At 39.7% G+C, this 17,766-nt stretch overlaps 1 protein-coding gene across 7 annotated transcripts in view; it reads right to left on the reverse strand.

The window, feature by feature from the left end:
• Window positions 1-17,766, reverse strand: part of ARHGEF9 (Cdc42 guanine nucleotide exchange factor 9) — a 223,369-nt gene that overhangs the window by 101,901 nt on the left and 103,702 nt on the right. For all 7 annotated transcript variants that reach the window (XM_059385143.1, XM_059385137.1, XM_059385142.1 and 4 more), the window contains one exon: window positions 16,109-16,300. In XM_059385143.1, coding sequence (XP_059241126.1) covers window positions 16,109-16,300 — 192 coding nt within the window. The remainder of the gene's footprint in view (window positions 1-16,108; window positions 16,301-17,766) is intronic.

Raw genomic sequence — 17,766 nt, forward strand, 5'->3', positions numbered from 1 at the left:
TGGAACTAGAGGGTATCATGCTTAGTGAAATAAGTCATTCGGAGAAAGACAACTATCATATGATCTCCCTGATATGAGGAAGTGGAGATTCAACATGGGGGGTTAAGGGGGTAGGAGAAGATTAATGAAACAAGATGGGATTGGGAGGGAGACAAACCATAAGTGACTCTTAATCTCACAAAACAAACTGAGGGTTGCTGGGGGGAGGGGGTTTGGGATGGGGGTGGGGTTATGGACATTGGGGAGGGTATGTGCTATGTACCCCAGGGGATAAATATATTATATGTTTATAAAATAAAAAATTTATAAAATAAAAACAAAGAAATACTAATGGCCAACAGATAAATGAAAATGTGCTCCGCATCACTTGTCTCCAGGGAAACACAAATCAAAACCGCAATGAGATACCACCTTATGCCACTTAGAATGGCTAAAATCAACAAGACAGGGAACAACAAATGTTGGCATGGGTGTGGAGAAAGGGGAATTCCCTTACACCATTAATGAGAATGCAAGCTAGGGCAGCCCCTCTAGAAAACAGTATGGAAGTTCCTTAGGAAGTTATAAAGAGAGGGTAGGGGAAAAGACGGTCAGGAGTAGGGGACTCTATTTCAAGCAGTCCCCTCAATTGAACTGGATATCTATGAGACCATCCTGAACACCCATGGAATCAGTCTGAGATGTAAGATGATACATCTGGATCTCTACAAACAGATTATCTCTGGTGGTTAGACTTGAGGTATGAATCTGGAAGCTGTGATTCTGTGGGCAGATATCCGAAGATAAATGGAAGGGGAAGGGAGCATCCATGATCTTGCACTGTAAAAGCAAAATACTTCCATGCTGGGGACCAGGCATAGGCTCACAGATGAGTAGCAGCAGGGAAAAAATTTAGGGCATCCCCTAAGCTGAAACCTGGAGCTTTGGGAGTGCAGGTAAGAACTGGGGTGGCTTGTGGTTTTAGAAGCACACAGGACAAAGACATGCCTAGACCTGGAACTGAGGGCTGGGAGTGCTGCTGTGGGGTGTGCACACCAGGATGCTGCAGTTTTTAGCAGCACAGACAAAAAACAGAGTCAGTATGGCCTGGAGGGCTTTCCGGAAAATAGACAGTGATCACTCTGTTCTGAGACAGAAGTTTGGATATGGCAATTTCTACTCTCTCAGAAGAGATGTAGAAAGCCACCAGGGAAAGCCACCAGAGAACAAAAATCCCCCCAAAATGGTTTTCACCAAATCCACCACTCCCCACCATGGAGGCGGAGCAACTCTGCCAAACAGGGTTGCCTGAGTAACAGCACAACTGGCCACTTCCCCAGAAGACAGGCTGGAAGAACAAGAGGCCAACAACCCTAAGGTCCCAAACAGGTACATCTTGCTTGGTTTATGGTCAATAAAATGGACTCTGTAATTCCCTCATGTACCTCTCAATAGAATGACTAAGAGGAGGAACCCCCAACAAAGGAATGATTCAGACACCGTGGCCTTTGCAACAGAATAGATATTAATACAAAGAAGATGTCAGAAATTGACTTCAGAGTAACAACTATCAAGGCCATATCTAGGCTTGAGAAAAATATTAACCACAATATAGAATCTCTAAGGGTAGAACTGGGGTCTGATCAGGTGGAACGTTAAAATGCTATGAATGAAATGCAGTCTAAACTGGATACTCTGACTGCCATGGTAAATGAGGAAGAAGAATGAATTAGTGAGATGGGGATAAGATGATAGAAAAGTAGGAAATTGAGATAGCATGGCAAAAATAAAGTAAAATGCAAGGAATCACTGAGAGAGATTAGTGACTCAATGAAACATTCCAGTATCAGAATTATCAGGATCCCTGAGGGGGTAGAGAGAGACACAGAGGTGGGGTGGTGGTCTAGAAGATATGTTTGAGCAAATTGTAGCTGGGAACTTCTCTAATTTCAGGTAGGAAACAAGAGGCAGAGAAGACCCCTGCCAAGTTCAATGATAACAGACTGATGCCACAACATATAATACAATTTACAAATCTTAGATCCAAGGAAACAATCTTGAAGGTGGCAAGGGGGAAGAAATTTCTTACATACAAAGGGAGGAATGTCAGAATAATGTCAGTCTTCTCCACAAAGACTGGGCAAACCAGAAAGGGCTGGCAAGACATATTCAGGGTACTAAATGAGAAGAACAGGAACCCAATGATATTTTATCCACCAAGACTATCATTAAGAATGGATGGAAAGGAACTCTTAGACTGGGAGAAAAGACCAGCAGAAACTGAAAGAATACCTGACCACCAAGATGGTCTTCCAAGAAATATTAAGGGCTATTCCACAAAAGGAGAAAGAACACAAGAGTGATATAGAACAGAAATTTATAGAGACAATCTATAGAAACAAGAACTTCACAGGCAATATGATTTCAATAAAAACTTATCTTTCAATAATCACTCTCAATGTGAATGGCATAAATGATCCCATACAATCACACAGGGTAGTCATTTACCCAGTTGAAGACTGGGTAAAATAACACGACCCATCCATATGCTGTCTACAAGAGACATATTTTTTAAAAGATTGTATTTATTTATTTATTTGTCAGAGAGAGAGAGAGAGCACACAAGCAGGCAGAGTGGCAGGCAGAGGCAGAGAGAGAAGTAGGCTCCCTGCTGAGCCAGGAGCCTGATGCGGGATTTGATTCCTGGACCCTGGGATCATGAGCTGAGCCGAAGGCAGTGGCTTAACCGACTGAGCCACCCAGGCGTCCCAGAGATGCATTTTGAACCTAAAGATATATCCAGACTTAAAGTGAAGGGGTGGAAAAACATCTTTCATGCCAACAGGCCTCAAAAGAATGCTGGGGTAGTGATTCTCATAGCAGAAAAATTAGATTTTAAACTACAGACTGTAGTCAGAGATAAAGAAGGACACTACATCATTCTTAAGGGGTCTGTCCACTGAGAAAATCTAAAATAAAGAGTCAAATTGATAAGAATACAATAATTGTAGGGGATCTTAACATGCCACTCTAAATAATAGACAGATCATCTAAGCAGAAAATCAACAAAGAAACAAGAGTTTTGAATGACACATTGGACCAGATGGACCTCATAGATATATACAGAAAATTCCAAACTGAAACAACAGAATACTCATTCTTCTTGAAAGCACATGGAATTTTCTCCAAAATAGACCACACACTGGGTCATGAATCAGGTCTCAACTGATACCAAAAGACTGAGATTATTCCCTGGATATTCTCAGACCACAATGCTTTGAAACTGGAACTCAACCACAAAAAAAGGTTTGGAAGATATCCAAACACTTGGAAGCTAAAGACCATCCTGCTCAAGAATGTTTGGGTCGACCAAGAAATCAAAGAAGAACGTAATCAATTAATGGAAACCAAAGAGAATGGAGATACACTGACCCAAAAACATATCAGATAGAGCAAAGGTGGTCCGAAGGGGAAAATAAATACCCATCCAAGCCTCACTCAAAAATTAGATCCCAAACACAAATTAGCTTTGATATTAAAGAACTGGAGAAAAAAGAGCAAAGAAAGCCTAAGCCATGCATAAGAGGAGAAGTAATTAAGATTAAAGCAGAGATCAGTGCATTAGAAACCAGAAATACAGTAGAGCAGATCAACAAAACAGGAAGCTGGATCTTTGAAGGAATTAATAAAGCACTGGCTGGACTTAGCCAAAAGAAAAGAAAAAGGACCCAAATTAATAAAATTATGAATTAAAGGGGAGATATCATGACTAACACCAAGGAAATAATAAGAATTACTAGAAATTATTATCAACAACTATATGCCAATAAATTAAGCAACCTGGAAGAAATGGATGCCTACCAGGAAATCTATAAACAACCAAGATGGAAACAGGAATAAATTGACAACCTGAATAGAACAATAACCAGGAGTGAGATTGAAGCAGTGAATAAAAAAATAATAATAATAACCTCCCAAAAAACAAGAGTCCAGGGTCTAATGGATTCTTTAGTGAATTCTACCAAATATTCAAGGAAGAAATAATTCCTATTCTCCTGAAGCTGTTCCAACAATAAACAGAAGCAAAACTTCCAAACTCATTCTATGAACCCAGCATTACCCTGATCCCCAAACCAGGCAAAGACCCCATAAAAAGTAGAATTATGAAACAATATCCCCATGAATATGGATGCAAAATTCTCCACAAGATCTCCTAGCTCAGAGGAACCAAGAATACAAAAGGATTATGCATTGTGACCAGATGGGATCTATCCCTGGGATGCAAGGGTGCTTCAACATTCATAAATCAATCAGTGTGATAAAACACATAAATAAGAGAAAAGCCAAGAACCACATGGTTCTCTCAATTGATGCAGAGAAAGCATTTGGCAAAATATAGCAACTTTTCATGATTATGCTCCTCTTCAGAGCATAGGGATTAAGGGAACATTCCTCAATTTCATAAAATCCATCTATGAAAAGCCTATAGTGAACATCATTCTCAATGAGGAAAAGCTGAGAGCTGCTACCTTAACATTAGGAACATTACAATGATACCCACTCTCACCACTATTGTTCAACATAGTACTACAAGTCCTAGAAACAGCAACCAGAAAACAAAAAGAAATATAATGTATTCCAACTGGAAAAGAAGAAGTCAAACTCTCTCTCTTCACAGGCGACATGATAATTTATGTGGAAAACCTGAAAGACTCCACCACCAAACTGCTAGAACTCTTACAGCAATTCAGCAATGTGGCAGAATACAAAATGAATGAACAGAAATCAGTTCCTTTCCTATATGCTAACAATGTAACTGCAGAAAGAGAAATTAGGAAATCATTCCATTTACAATAGCACCAACAACCTTCAGATAACTTGAAATAATCATAAACAAAGAGGGAAATTACCTCTACTCTAGAAACTACAGAAAAATTACAGTAGGAAACTGAATAAGACACACACACACACACACACACACACACACACACACACAAACTCAGAAAAACATTCCCTGCTCAAAATCAGAAGTATAAACATTGTTAAAATATCTATGCTGCTGAGAGCAATCTATACTTTCAATGACATCCCAATCAAAATATCAGCGACATTTTAAAAGATTTATTTATTTATTTATTTATTTATTTATTATTTTTTTTATTTATTTATTTGACAGACAGAGATCACAAGTAGGCAGAGAGTCAGGCAGAGAAAGAGGGAAGCAGGCTCCCCACCGAGCAGAGAGCCTGATGCAGGGCTTGATCCCAGGACCCTGGGATCATGACCTGAGCCAAAGGCAGAGGCTTAACCCAGTGAGCAACCCAGGTGCCCCTCAGTGACATTTTTAAAGTGCTAGAATAAATAATCCTTAAATTTGTATGGAATGAAAAAGACCCCAAATTGCCATAGAAATGTTGAAAAAGAAAGACACAGCTTCATGGGCATCACGTTGCCTGATTCCATGCTTTATTACAAAGCTATGATCACCGAGACAGCATGGTAGTGCCACAAAAATTGTCAAATTGATCAATAGAAGAGAATAGAGAGCCCAGATATGGACCCTCAACTCTATGGTCAACTAAGTTTTGAAAAAGCAGAAAAAAAATCCAATAGAAGAAAGATAGTCTCTTCAATAAATGGTGCTGGTAAAATTGGACAGCTATATACAGAAGAATGAAACTCGACCATTCTCTTACACCACACAGAAAGATAAACTCTACATGAATGGAAGACCTCAATGTGAGACAGGAATCCATCAAAATCCTAGAGGAGAACACAGGCAGTAACCTCTTCACCATCAGCCTCACTACTTTCAAGACATGTCTCCAAAGGCAAGGGAAACAAAACCAAAAATGAATTTTTGAGACTTCATGAAGATAAAAGGCTTCTGAACAGCAATGGAAATGGTCAACGAAACAAAGAGGCAACCCATGGAATGGGAAAAGATATTTCCAAATGACACTACAGATAAAGGGCTAGTATCCAAGATATATAAAGAACTTCTCCAACTCAACACCCAGAAAATAAATAATCAAGTCAAAAAAATGGGCAGAAGACATGAACAGACATTTCTTCAAAGAAGACATTTATATGGATAAAAGACACATGAAAAAAAGTTCAATATCACTAGTTATCAGGGAAATATAAATAAAAACCTCATTGAGATACCACTATACACCAGTTAGAATGGCAAAAATTAATGAGAGAGGAAACCACAAATGCTGGCGAGGATGTGGGAAAAGGGGAACCCTCTGACACCACTGGTGGGAATGCAAACTGTTCCAGTCACTCTAGAAAACAGTATGGAGGTTCCTCAAAAAGTTAAATAGAGCTACCCTACTACCCAGGAATTTCACTACTAGGTATGAACCCTGAAGATACAGATATAGTGAAAGGAATGGACATATGAACTCCAATGTTCATAGCAGCAATATCCATAATAGGCAAACTATGAAGGAGCCAAGATGTCCTTCAACAGATGAATGGATAAAGAAAATGTGGTTCACATATACAATGAAATACTACTCAGCCATCAGAAAGGATAAATACCTCTGTTGCTATACTGAGCTTGTGACCTATAAGAAGAGGCCAAGATGTTTGGAAGTTGAGAACGAAAGATCCTTCTAAGACGAAAGGACTCTACTGGGCCAGTGCCAGTGAGAACTCTGAAAAGGTAATTTTGTACATTAGAGACTTAAGTCTGTTACTCTAGAAAATAGGAATAAGGCTAATATCATCTGCCCTATTGGAAAATCACATGGCACAAGATGTAAATATACTCTGCTGAAGATAATACATGCATGTAAGCAACTATATTTTATCTTATTTTTTTTATTGTGTTATGTTATTCAACATACAGTACATCATTAGTTTTTGATGTAGTGCTCCATGATTCATTGTTTGTGTATAGCACCCAGTGCTCCATGCAATCCCTCCTTAATACCCAACCACAGGATCACCATTTCCCCTATGCCCCTTCTTTTCTAACATGCTCATTTTGTTTCTCAGAGTCCATAGTCTCTCATTGTTCTTCTCCCACTCTGATTTCTCCTCCTTCATTTTTCCCTTCTCTTAATGTCCTCCATGCTATACCATATCTTCCTCAAATAAGTAAAAGCATATGCTAATTGGCTATTTCTGTTTGACTTATTTTACTTGGCATAATTTCTTTCAGTCCCATACATGTTGATGCAAAAATTGGGTATTCATCCTTTCTGATGGAGGCATAATATTCCATTGTATATATGGACCATCCCTTCTTAATCCATTCATCTTTTGAAGGGCATCTTGGCTCTTGTCACATTTTGGCTATTGTGGGCATTGCTGTTATGAACATTGGGGTGCATATGGTCCTTCTTTTCACTACATCTGTATCTTTGGGGTAAATACCCAGTAGTGCAATTGCTGGGTCATACATAGTTCTATTTTTGAAACCTCCACACTATTTTCCTCCAAAATACTTGCACCAATTTGCATTCCCACAGTGTAAGAGGGTTCCCCTTTCACCACAACTTCTCCAACATTTGTTCTTTCTTGTCTTGTCAACTTTTTCCACTCTAACTGGTGTAAGGTGGTATCTCAATATGGTTTTGATTTGAATTTCCCTGATGGCTAATGATGGTGAACACTTTTTGATGTGTCTATGAGGCATTTGTATGTCTTCTTTGGACAAGTGTCTGCTCACGACTTCTGCCCAATTTTTGACTTGATTATCATTTTGGGGTGTTAAGTTTAAGAAGTTTCTTATACCTCTTGGATATCAGCCCTTTGTCTGTAGTGCCATTTGCAAATATCTTCTCCCATTCTGTGGGTCATCTCTTTGTTTTACTGACTGTTTCCTTTGCTGTGCAGAAGGTTTTCATCTTGATGAACTCCTGAAAGTTCATTTTTGCTTTTGTTTCCCTTGCCTGTGGAGACCTGTCTTTTTTTTTTTTAAGATTTTATTTATTTATGGGAGAGAGAGAATGAGAGAGAGAGAGCATGAGAGGAGAGAAGGTCAGAGGGAGAAGTGCTCTCAGGGAGCCCAATGGGGGACAAAATCCTGGAACTCCAGGAACACGGCATGAGCTGAAGACAGTTACTTAACCAACTGAGCTACTGAGATTCCCTTGGAGACATGTCTTGAAATAAGTTGCTGTAGCCAATGTTGAGCATTTTGAAAAATGCTGTTGGTATTTTGATTGGGATGGCACTGAAAATATAGATTGCTCTTGGCAGCAAAGTCATTTTAATGATGTTTATTTTTTCCCATCCATGAGCAAGGAACATTTTTCTAAATTTTTGAGTCTTATTCAGTTTCCTTCATAAGTATTCTGTAGTTTCTAGAATACAGAGTATATATATTCTTCTGATCCATGAGAATGCAATGTTTTTCCATCTTTTTATGTCTTCTTCAGTTTCTTTCATGAGTGTTTTCTAGTTCCTAGAGTACAGATACTTTACCTCCTTAGGTTTATTCTGAGATATCTTATGGTTTTGGGTGCTACTGTAAATGGAATTGATTCTCTAATTTATCTTTTGGTGGTTTCATTCTTCATGTATGAGAAAGCAAACATTTTTTGTGTATTGATTTTGTGCCCTGCTACATTACTGAACTGCTGTATACGTTCTAGTAATTTGGGGTTGGAGACTTCTGGGATTTCCCTATGAAGTATCATGTCATTTCCCAAGAGAGAGAGGTTGACTTCTACTTTGCCAATTTAAACACCTTTTATTTCTTTTTGTTTTCTGGTTGTTGTTGCTAGGACTTCTAATACTATGTTGAACAACAGCAGGAAGAGTGGGAATCCTTGTCGTGTTCCTGATCTCAATGGGAAGGTTCTCAGCTTTTCCCCACTGAAAATGATATTCACTGTGGTTTTTTCATAGACTGATTTTATGAAACTGAGGAATGTTCCCTCTATCCCTATACTCTGAAGAGTTTTATTCAGGAAAGGATGCTGTATTTTGTCATATGTTTTCTCTGCATCAATTAAGAGGACCATATGATTCTTGTCTCTTCACTTATTTATGTGTTCTACCACATGATTGATTTATGAATGCTGAAGCACCCGTGCATCCCAGGGATAAATCCCACCTGGTCACAATGCATAATCCTTTCAATGTATTCTTGGATCCTATTAGGTAGGATCCTGTGGAGAAATTTGGCATCCATATTCATCAGGTATATGGGTCTTAAATTCTCCTTTATTATGGGGTCTTTGCTTGGTTTGGGGATAAAAATAATGCTGGCCTCCTAGAAACAGTCTGGAAGTTTTCCTTCTGTTTCTATATTTTTGAAACAGCTTCAGGAGAACAGGTATGATTTCTTCTTTGAATGTTTGGTAGAATTCCCCAGGGAATCCATTGGGTGCTGAACTCTTGTTTTGGGGGTTATTGATCACTGTTTCAATCTCCTTACTAGTTATTGGTGTTTTCAGGTTGTCAAGTTCTTCCTTTACAGTCTTGGATGTTTATAGATTTCTAGGAATGCAGCCATTTCTAGGATTCTTAACATATTGGCATAGCAATTGATAATTTCTGATGATTGTTTCCACTTCCTTAGTGTTAGTCATGATCTCCCCCTTTTGTTCATAATTTTATTAATTTGGGTCCTTTCTCTTTTCTTTTGGATAAGTTTGGCCAGTGGCTTATCAAACTTACTAAATTTTTCAAGGAACCAGCTTCCAGTTTTGTTCATTTGTTCTACTGTATTTCTGGTTTCTGATTCATTGATGTCTGCTCTAAACTTAATTATTTCCCTTCCCGTGCCTAGGTTAAGCTTAATTTGTTGTTGATTCTCTAGATCTTTAAGATTTAAAGATAGTTTGTGTATTCTATGTAGAAATAGAAATAGATTTTTCTATTTTTTTGACTAAGTCTTGGATGGGTATGTTTTTCCCCCTTAGGACCACCTTTGCTCTATCCCATAGGTTTTGAATCAATGTGTCTTCATTCTCATTCGTTTCCATGAATTGATTAAGTTCTTCTTTGATTTCCTGATTGATCCAAACATTCTTGAGCAGGATGGTCTTTAGCTTCCAAGTATTTAAATTTCTTCCAAACTTTTTCTTGTGGTTGGTTCCAGTTTCAAAGCGTTGTGGTCTGAGAATATGGAGGGAATAAACTCAGTCTTTTGGTACTGGTTGAGACCTGACTTGTGAACCAGTATGTGGTCTATTCTGGAGCAAGTTCCATGCGTGCTTGAGAGGAATGGGTATTCTGTTGTTTTAGGGTGGAATGTTCTGTATATATCTATGTGGTCCATCTTGTCCAGTGTGTCATTTAAAGCTCTTGTTTCTTTGATTTTCTGCTGAGTTGATCTGTCTATCGTTGAGTGGAGTGTTAAGATCTCCTACAATTAACATTATCAATATGTCTCTTTATTTTGGTTAACAGTTAGTTGCTCCCATGTTGGGGGCATAGATACTTACAATTGTTACATCTTCTTGTTGGATATACAATTTAAGAATGATATATTGTCCTTCTGTATCTCTTACTACTGTCTTTATCTTAAAATCTAGTTTGTCTGATATGGGAATTGCTACCCCATCTTTCTTTTGTAGTCTGTTGGCATGAAAGATCCCTTGACTTTCAATCTGGATGTATCTTTAGGTTCAAAATGAGTCTCTTGTAGACAGCATATGGATGTGTCCTGTCTTTTCATCCAGTCTACTATCTGTGCCATTTTATGTGAGCATTTAGGCCATTCACAGTGAGAGTGACTATTGACAGATAGGATTTTTCATCATTTTGCCGTGAAGTCCTTTTTTCTATAGATTGTCTCTTTACATCTCTGTTCTGTATCACTCTTGGGTTTTTTTCTGCTTTTATAGAACTCCCTTAATATATCTTGCAAGGCCAGCTTAGTGGTCGTATATTCTTTCATTCTGGGGCAGTTCTGGAAGCTTCTTATCTCTCCAACTATTCTGAATGACAGCCTTGCTGAATAACAAATTCTTGGCTGCATATTGTTCACATGTATTACCCTGAATATGTGTTGCCAGCCCCTTCTGGCTTGCCAGGTCTCTGTACAGGTCTGATGTTATTCTGATGTTCCTCCCTCTGTATGTAAGGAATATCTTCCCCCTCGCTGCCCTTAAAATGGTTTATTTGGTTCTAAGATTTTTGAGTTTTACCATCACATGCAGAGGATTGATCTGCCCTCATTGATCTTTGGAGGCTGTCCTGTCTGCCTCTAGAACACAATCAATTGTTTCATTCCCCAGATTAGGGAAGTTCTCAGCTACTATATGGTCAAGTATATGTTCTAGTCCTTTCTCTCTCTCCACCCCATCAGGAATCCCAGTAATTCTGACAGTGGAACGTTTCATGGTGTCATCAATTTCTCTAATTCTGTTTTCATGGACTTTATGTTGCTTGTTCCAGGCCTCCTCCTGATCCTCCTTCTCTATCTGTTTGTCTTAAAGATCACTAACTCATTCTTCTGCCTCATTTACCCTAACTGTTGGAGTATCTAAATTAGATTTGATCTCATTGATAGCATTTTTAAGTTCTGCAGATCTACTCTCACTTTTGCCCTTAACAAATCTCTGTTGCCATTAATAGCTTTCTCTAGCCTCACTAAGTCTATTTCTGACATCTTGCTTAGATCCATATCCATCCATTAGATCTGCTGGAGAGGCCATTGTCTCTAGGTCTTTCCTTTGTTGGGAATTCCTCCTACTTGTCATTCTGTTGAGTTGTGGTTGAGGTGATGCACAGCTAAAAATAACAATCACTATCCAGGCAAAGTGCACCCTGGGAGGTTTCAGAGCAATCAAATGTTACCACCAAAAAGAAAAAAAAAAATCCAGCCAACATAAGCCCCAAGAATAAGATTTATAAAGTACAAAAACAAAACAAACAAAACAAAAGTCCAACAAAAGAAAAAGAAAAAAAAACAGCCCAAATGAGCCCCAAGTGTAAGATTTATAAAGTACAAAAACAAAAGCAAACAAATACACAAAAAGACTGACAAAAGAATAAAAAATAAATAGGGGAGGTGTGAAGGGAGGCTGGTTATAATCCCCGATATGTGGGCAAGGAAAGGTATTTCAGTTCTTCCTGGGTATATCTTGTTATCTTTGTTAAAGAACTCAACTTTCCAGAGATAAGGATAACTAAAACTGGTGTATAAATATATAAAGATAGTATTGAGTAGGGAAAAAAGCACTACACTGAAGCTTGTATCTATCTATCTATATATTAAAAAAGAAAAAAGAAGAACATTATATATATGAAAAACTTCAAGTAAAAATGTTATTATGGAATATGTTTTATTGAACATCTAGTTGAAATGGTGAGTGGGTTAAAAAAATAAAGAAGAATCATGAGAAAGAATTTTAAAAAAGAAAGACAAACGTTTTCTCTAAGAAATATAGTCTATGAGGCAATACCAGTAGCTTAATATACTCTTTTCCCCTGGTATTGGGTTTTTACAGTTTTATGGGGGACCCTGTGTTTGTCGTCCTCTTGTTCTTTCAGCATGTCTTCTGAGGTAGGGGCCTGCGGTGTTGTTTTTCAGTCTATCCTGCTTGGGTGGAGTTGCCCTGCCCCCTATCAAGGGGCTGGGCTCTATGGAAATCAGTTTTATGGGCTTTTGTTCTCTGGAGGCTTTTGTTCTTTGGTGGCTTTCCATGCCTTTTCAGAGAGAGTCAGAGCAAAGTAAACTGTCTGCACCCAGATCTCTGCCTCAGAGAGAAGGCACAGACTGCTCTTCTCTGAATCCTCCAGAACACACTGTCTCCACCTCCGCAAGCCCTGTTGAATACTGCAGACTCCCACAGGCAGTGAGCACCCTCAGTGACCCTCTCAGTGGTCATCTGAGGCCCCTGCTTGTCTCTGTAGCCCTGTGCCATCAAAAACGCAAGTGATACTTGTCTGGGTGAGCCCAGTCCTAGTGGCTGCCATTCCCAGGACTCATGTTCAGCTGGATCCTCTCAAGCATGGGTGGGCAGCAGCTGTGGCTGGTCCCAGGTCAGTAGGCTTAGGTCTGCGCCTGTGGCTACCTGGTCCCAAGAATTTTCCCTTAAGTCCCTTTGTTCTGTTTGAGTGCTGTTATCAGTCCCTTTCCATCTTGCAGCCACTGGTCTCTCCAAGCTATAGCTGGTCCACAAAGGCAGGAGCACTTTCACATTGGGGTATTACTTTCCAATGGCTCATTTCTGGTGGCTCCCTCACCCTTCTGTTTATTCTCTGATATCTGTCTGTGCAATTCCAACTCTGTCCTTTGTACCTTTCAACTGATGAGCCTCTGCCCCCATACAGATCCAGAAGTGTGTAATCTTACATCTCAGGCTGATTTCATGGGTGTTCAGAGAGCTCTGGTAGATATCCAGCTCAATCCAGGGGACCAACTGAAATAGGGTCCCTTACCCCTCTGCCATCTTACCCCCTTAGAGGCCTTGTATTTAATTTTAACTTCCAACAGTATTTACTGAGCACGTGCCATGTGCCAGGAACTGTGCTAGGTTCCTCTCCAGAGGAGGAGACAGTGTGTTCTGAAGGATTCAGAGAAGAGCAGTCTGTGGCTTCTCTCTGAGCTGGAGATCTTGATGCAGTCTACTTTGCAATGATCCTCTCTGTGCTAGGTATTGGGGAAATATCAGTAAATTAACAGGTAAAATCCCCTGCCCTTCATGGAATTTATACTCTATAGGAGAGAAGAGCAATAAGGAAAACATGTAAGCAAAACATACAATATGTCAGCTAGTAATATGTAAAATAGAGCAAAATAAAGCAGGAAAGAGGGAAGGACAGTACAATTACAATTTTAAATAGAAAGTTCAAGGAAAATCTCAAGGAGAAGGTGATATCTGAATAAAGACTTGAAGGAGGTGGAAATGGGAACCATGAAGATATCAGGAGCAGGAGTGCTCTAGGCAGAAAGAAAAGCCAGTCCAAAATCTGTTGCAAGGGGCATGCCAGACATTTTTTTTTAGGAACAGCAAGAGACCAGAGTGTCTGGAGTAGGGACCGAATATGGGAAAGGTGATGGAGATGAAGTCATAGAGGTAAGAATATGTTGCTCACACAGGACTTTGTAAGTAATAGTAAGAAACTGACTTTTGCTCAAGGAGAGATTGTCAGCCGTCATATGGTTTTGAGCAGAGGAGTGATATGACCCAACTTAGATCTTGATAGCATCCCTCAGCTGTCAGGTAAATATCAGACAGACCCTATGCCATTACAAGACAGCTAGCATTTTATAGCAGTGCTCCTCAAACTTTAATATATAATGTAAGTCAAATAGGAACCTTGTTAAAATGCAGAATGTTACTTGGTAGGTCTGAAGTGTAGCTAAAGATTCTGTATTTCTAACAAGCCCCCAGGTGATTCAGATGCCAGTCTAAAGCAGAACACTTTGAGGATAAGAGATATGTCCAAGGCTAGTGTGGAGCAGAACTCTATTATATGTTTGCTGAATGAATGACTTATCAGTGGTTTGATTCCCAATGCCACATAGCACATTTCAGAGGGTAATTTTCAGCTATTTGTATGAAGGTAAGGAAGAGGAAAAGATAAAAGAAAGACATGGATGTTTGGGTGAATAGATGAAAAGGAAAGGAAAAGAAAACTACCTTTTTACAAATGACTATAATATTATGTTTACTTAGTTTATCAAGAACTTAAGGCTTTGGTGTAGTTAAGCCCACTGGACATATCAGAAAAATAAAAAGTCAGAGGAGTTAAGAGGCAACTTCAAGGCCAAGGAGATCCTAAGTGACTAAGTCAGGATGTGAAAGTGAGCATTCCATGTCCCCACAGGGTTGTTCTTTCTACTCTACTGCTTCATAGAGGGGAAGTAGAGATAACCATCAACCTCCCTAGAAGGGAGGAAAAAAATGAGTTGAGGTGAAAAAAATTAAGGCCCATAGTCCCTGGATTTGATCTTTCTAGATCTGCACTGTCCAATGTGGGTGCCATTTAGTTCTGTGTCTATTTAAATTAAAACCAAATAAAATTTAAAATTCCATTTCTCAATCATAATAGCCATGTCTCAACCACTCAATAGCCATAGAAGGCTAGCTTGTCAGTACCACATTGGAGAATGCAGAAGTATTTTATCACCATAGGGAGTTCTATTGGGTAACAATATTCTAAAGAAACAAGAACTTTTAAAAGTGTCAAATCTGTATTATTGATTCCAGAGCAGGTCCTGACCTCACTCAATAGAACTCAGGGGACAGATATTAGGACCTGACCCCTCATCTGGAAAGAAGGAGATAAACATATTCAAAGTAGAGTTTTCCCTGGGTCAAGCAGAATATTGTGTGTGTGTGTGTGTGTGTGTGTGTGTGTGAGAGAGAGATATTTTTTAAAACATTCTTTCCTCCATTTCCCATTGGTATTCCCAAACTGTTCAGTAACATGCCATTTGAAAATGTCAGCTTGTCTCATGAGCTCAAGAGAGGATGAGAAAAAGGGCTCTCATTCTTACTCAGGTTAGAAAGATGGAAGGGATAGAGTCAGGGAATGTGGAGCCACATCTGGGGAGCAAAGTGGCATGTTGAAGGAGCTGGGATTTATCTACTCCATCCTTATCTCCTCCAGATTCCTCCCCCTAAGCACTATTCAAGTGTTGTTCAAGTGAAGGAAGAGGACCAATAGCATCAGTTTCAATAGGAATGCCTCTTAGACATAGAGATGACTTGATTTACCCCAGACTGAGATTTCACAACTTTGGGGAGGCAGAGGAGGCTGGAATCTGCATGTTCAACAAGGCACTCCAGGACTGTTCTGTACATTTAGGTTTGTGAACCACTGAGTTGGAGGGAGATGTGTCTTTGCTTTAATGAATGAAGTCAGGCTCTTATGTGGTGTGGCAACAACAAAATCAGAAGCTAAAAGCATAGAGGTAGAGGTTGAGGGAAGGGAAGATGGGGTGAGGGAAGCAGGGAGACATAGAAAAAGAAGGAATATGAAAATGAAAGATGAAACTTAGAGAAAGAGAAACTGATACAGGGACTGAGAAGCTCCAAGGGAGCTATTTCACCCACTGAGCAGAATATAGGAGGCCAATCCAGGTGCTCTTTTCAATATCTTGGAACTGTCACAGGAAAGCTCAGCAGCGTTGTTGGTTCTTCATGAAAATGTTCTTTCCCCCCACCCTGGGTGCCCCCACATACACTATCATAGCTGGGCCTACCTCACAAATGTCCTTGAGGTGCTTGATATAATGACGTTCGGTGCTCATGATCTCATTGATGACATTGGCTCGCATCTGGTCCCGGTTCTGTAGTGGCCGGCCCAGACAGAGGCAGTCTGAGTTGGGGTCCAGGTGCCCATTCTGCACATCACTGGGCCCTTCCTCCACCCCATCCTCCTGGTTCACCCAGAGCTGTGGAAGCAGGCAAAAGAATAATAATAGTTTCCTTCTTTGAAAAGTTTCTAGCCAGGCTAAAAAAAAGGATAAACTAAATTCTTCAAGTATTCATAGAACACTCAACCAGAGGCCCCTGGTTTGACTCTATGTGGCTTGCTGGCTTTAAGCATGATTTTAATCCTCTCTAGGCCTCTGATGACCTATCTGAGAAATGAAGGATGCGAAATGATACAACTAAATTATCTCCGAGAGGTTTCTTATCTAAGATTTCAGAGGAGAAAAGAGTTACATCAAACAGAACCCATTTTTTTAAAATTTGATATATATATAGAGAGAGTACACAGAAGGAGAGAGAGAAATATACTCCCTTCCAAGAAGGGAGATGATGTGGGGCTCAATCCCAGGGCCCCGAGATCATGACCTGAGCCAAAGGCAAATGCTTAACTGACTGAGCCACCCAGGTGCCCCAAACAGAACTCATTTGTGCTTGAGCATATCTAAGTAGCACAGCTGGATTAAAAAAAAAAAGATGAAGCTATATATCTCAGGTATTGATCAAACATAATACCTATGAGCATGGAAACCAAAGTTGGATACTGAACGGAGCATCTTGAAAACGGGACCTTCAGTGTTCATTAACACCAAAAGATGTACAAATAATAATTAAAATTTGACTGTAAAATGCCTTAGGTATGTAAAGATCTCTACATCTTCAATGTTGGAGTGGACATGACAGAATGTCCCCAAACCACATAATAGCAACAGTTGATTGAGCACTTACTATACAGCAATCACTATGCAAAGAGTTTTCAACTGTTACTCAGTCATGCTAGCATATACCATTCTTATCTCTATTTCACAGAAGAGGAGACTGGGGCTCAGAAAAGTTAAGGAATTTCTCCCAAGTCACACAGTTAGGAAAGCAGAAAAGCTGGGATAGGAATGAGGTGGTCTGACTTCAAAGCCTGTTTTCTTAATGACAGTACTAGCATCTTTGCACCTCTGGTTTTATGGAAAACAGGAAAGAGTAGGGAAGGGCTTGGGCTAAGATGATCTGAGAATTATCAGAATCATCAGAAATAGATACAGTTGGTAAGTGTTGAAACTATACATCCCAAAACATAAAGGCAAAGTGATACAGGAAAACCTCTTTTGGGGAGGCTGTGTGAGATGTTTCTGGATCTGGGATGACAGCTTAAATCAGGGAGATGGCTTATCTCCCTAGTCCTAAGAAGGTGGAAGGCCAGGGGGTCAGGGAAAAGGGAAGGGTGGAACATTAGTAGGAGTGGTAAAATCTGCCAGGGTACTTAGACAAAGAGCTTGTCAGTTGTCTCAACAGCTTTAATCAATAGTCCATCTTTCCCTTCCATACCCTTTCCCCCTGCACAAACTTTCTCTACTTTCCTGCCTCCAAAACCTGAGATCAAGCAATTTAGATGCATCACTATTTCTGCCACCAGAAAGGCCTGTTGGTGAGTGGC

The sequence above is a fragment of the Mustela nigripes genome, chromosome X, assembly GCF_022355385.1.
Source record: "Mustela nigripes isolate SB6536 chromosome X, MUSNIG.SB6536, whole genome shotgun sequence".
Taxonomy (NCBI): domain Eukaryota; kingdom Metazoa; phylum Chordata; class Mammalia; order Carnivora; family Mustelidae; genus Mustela; species Mustela nigripes.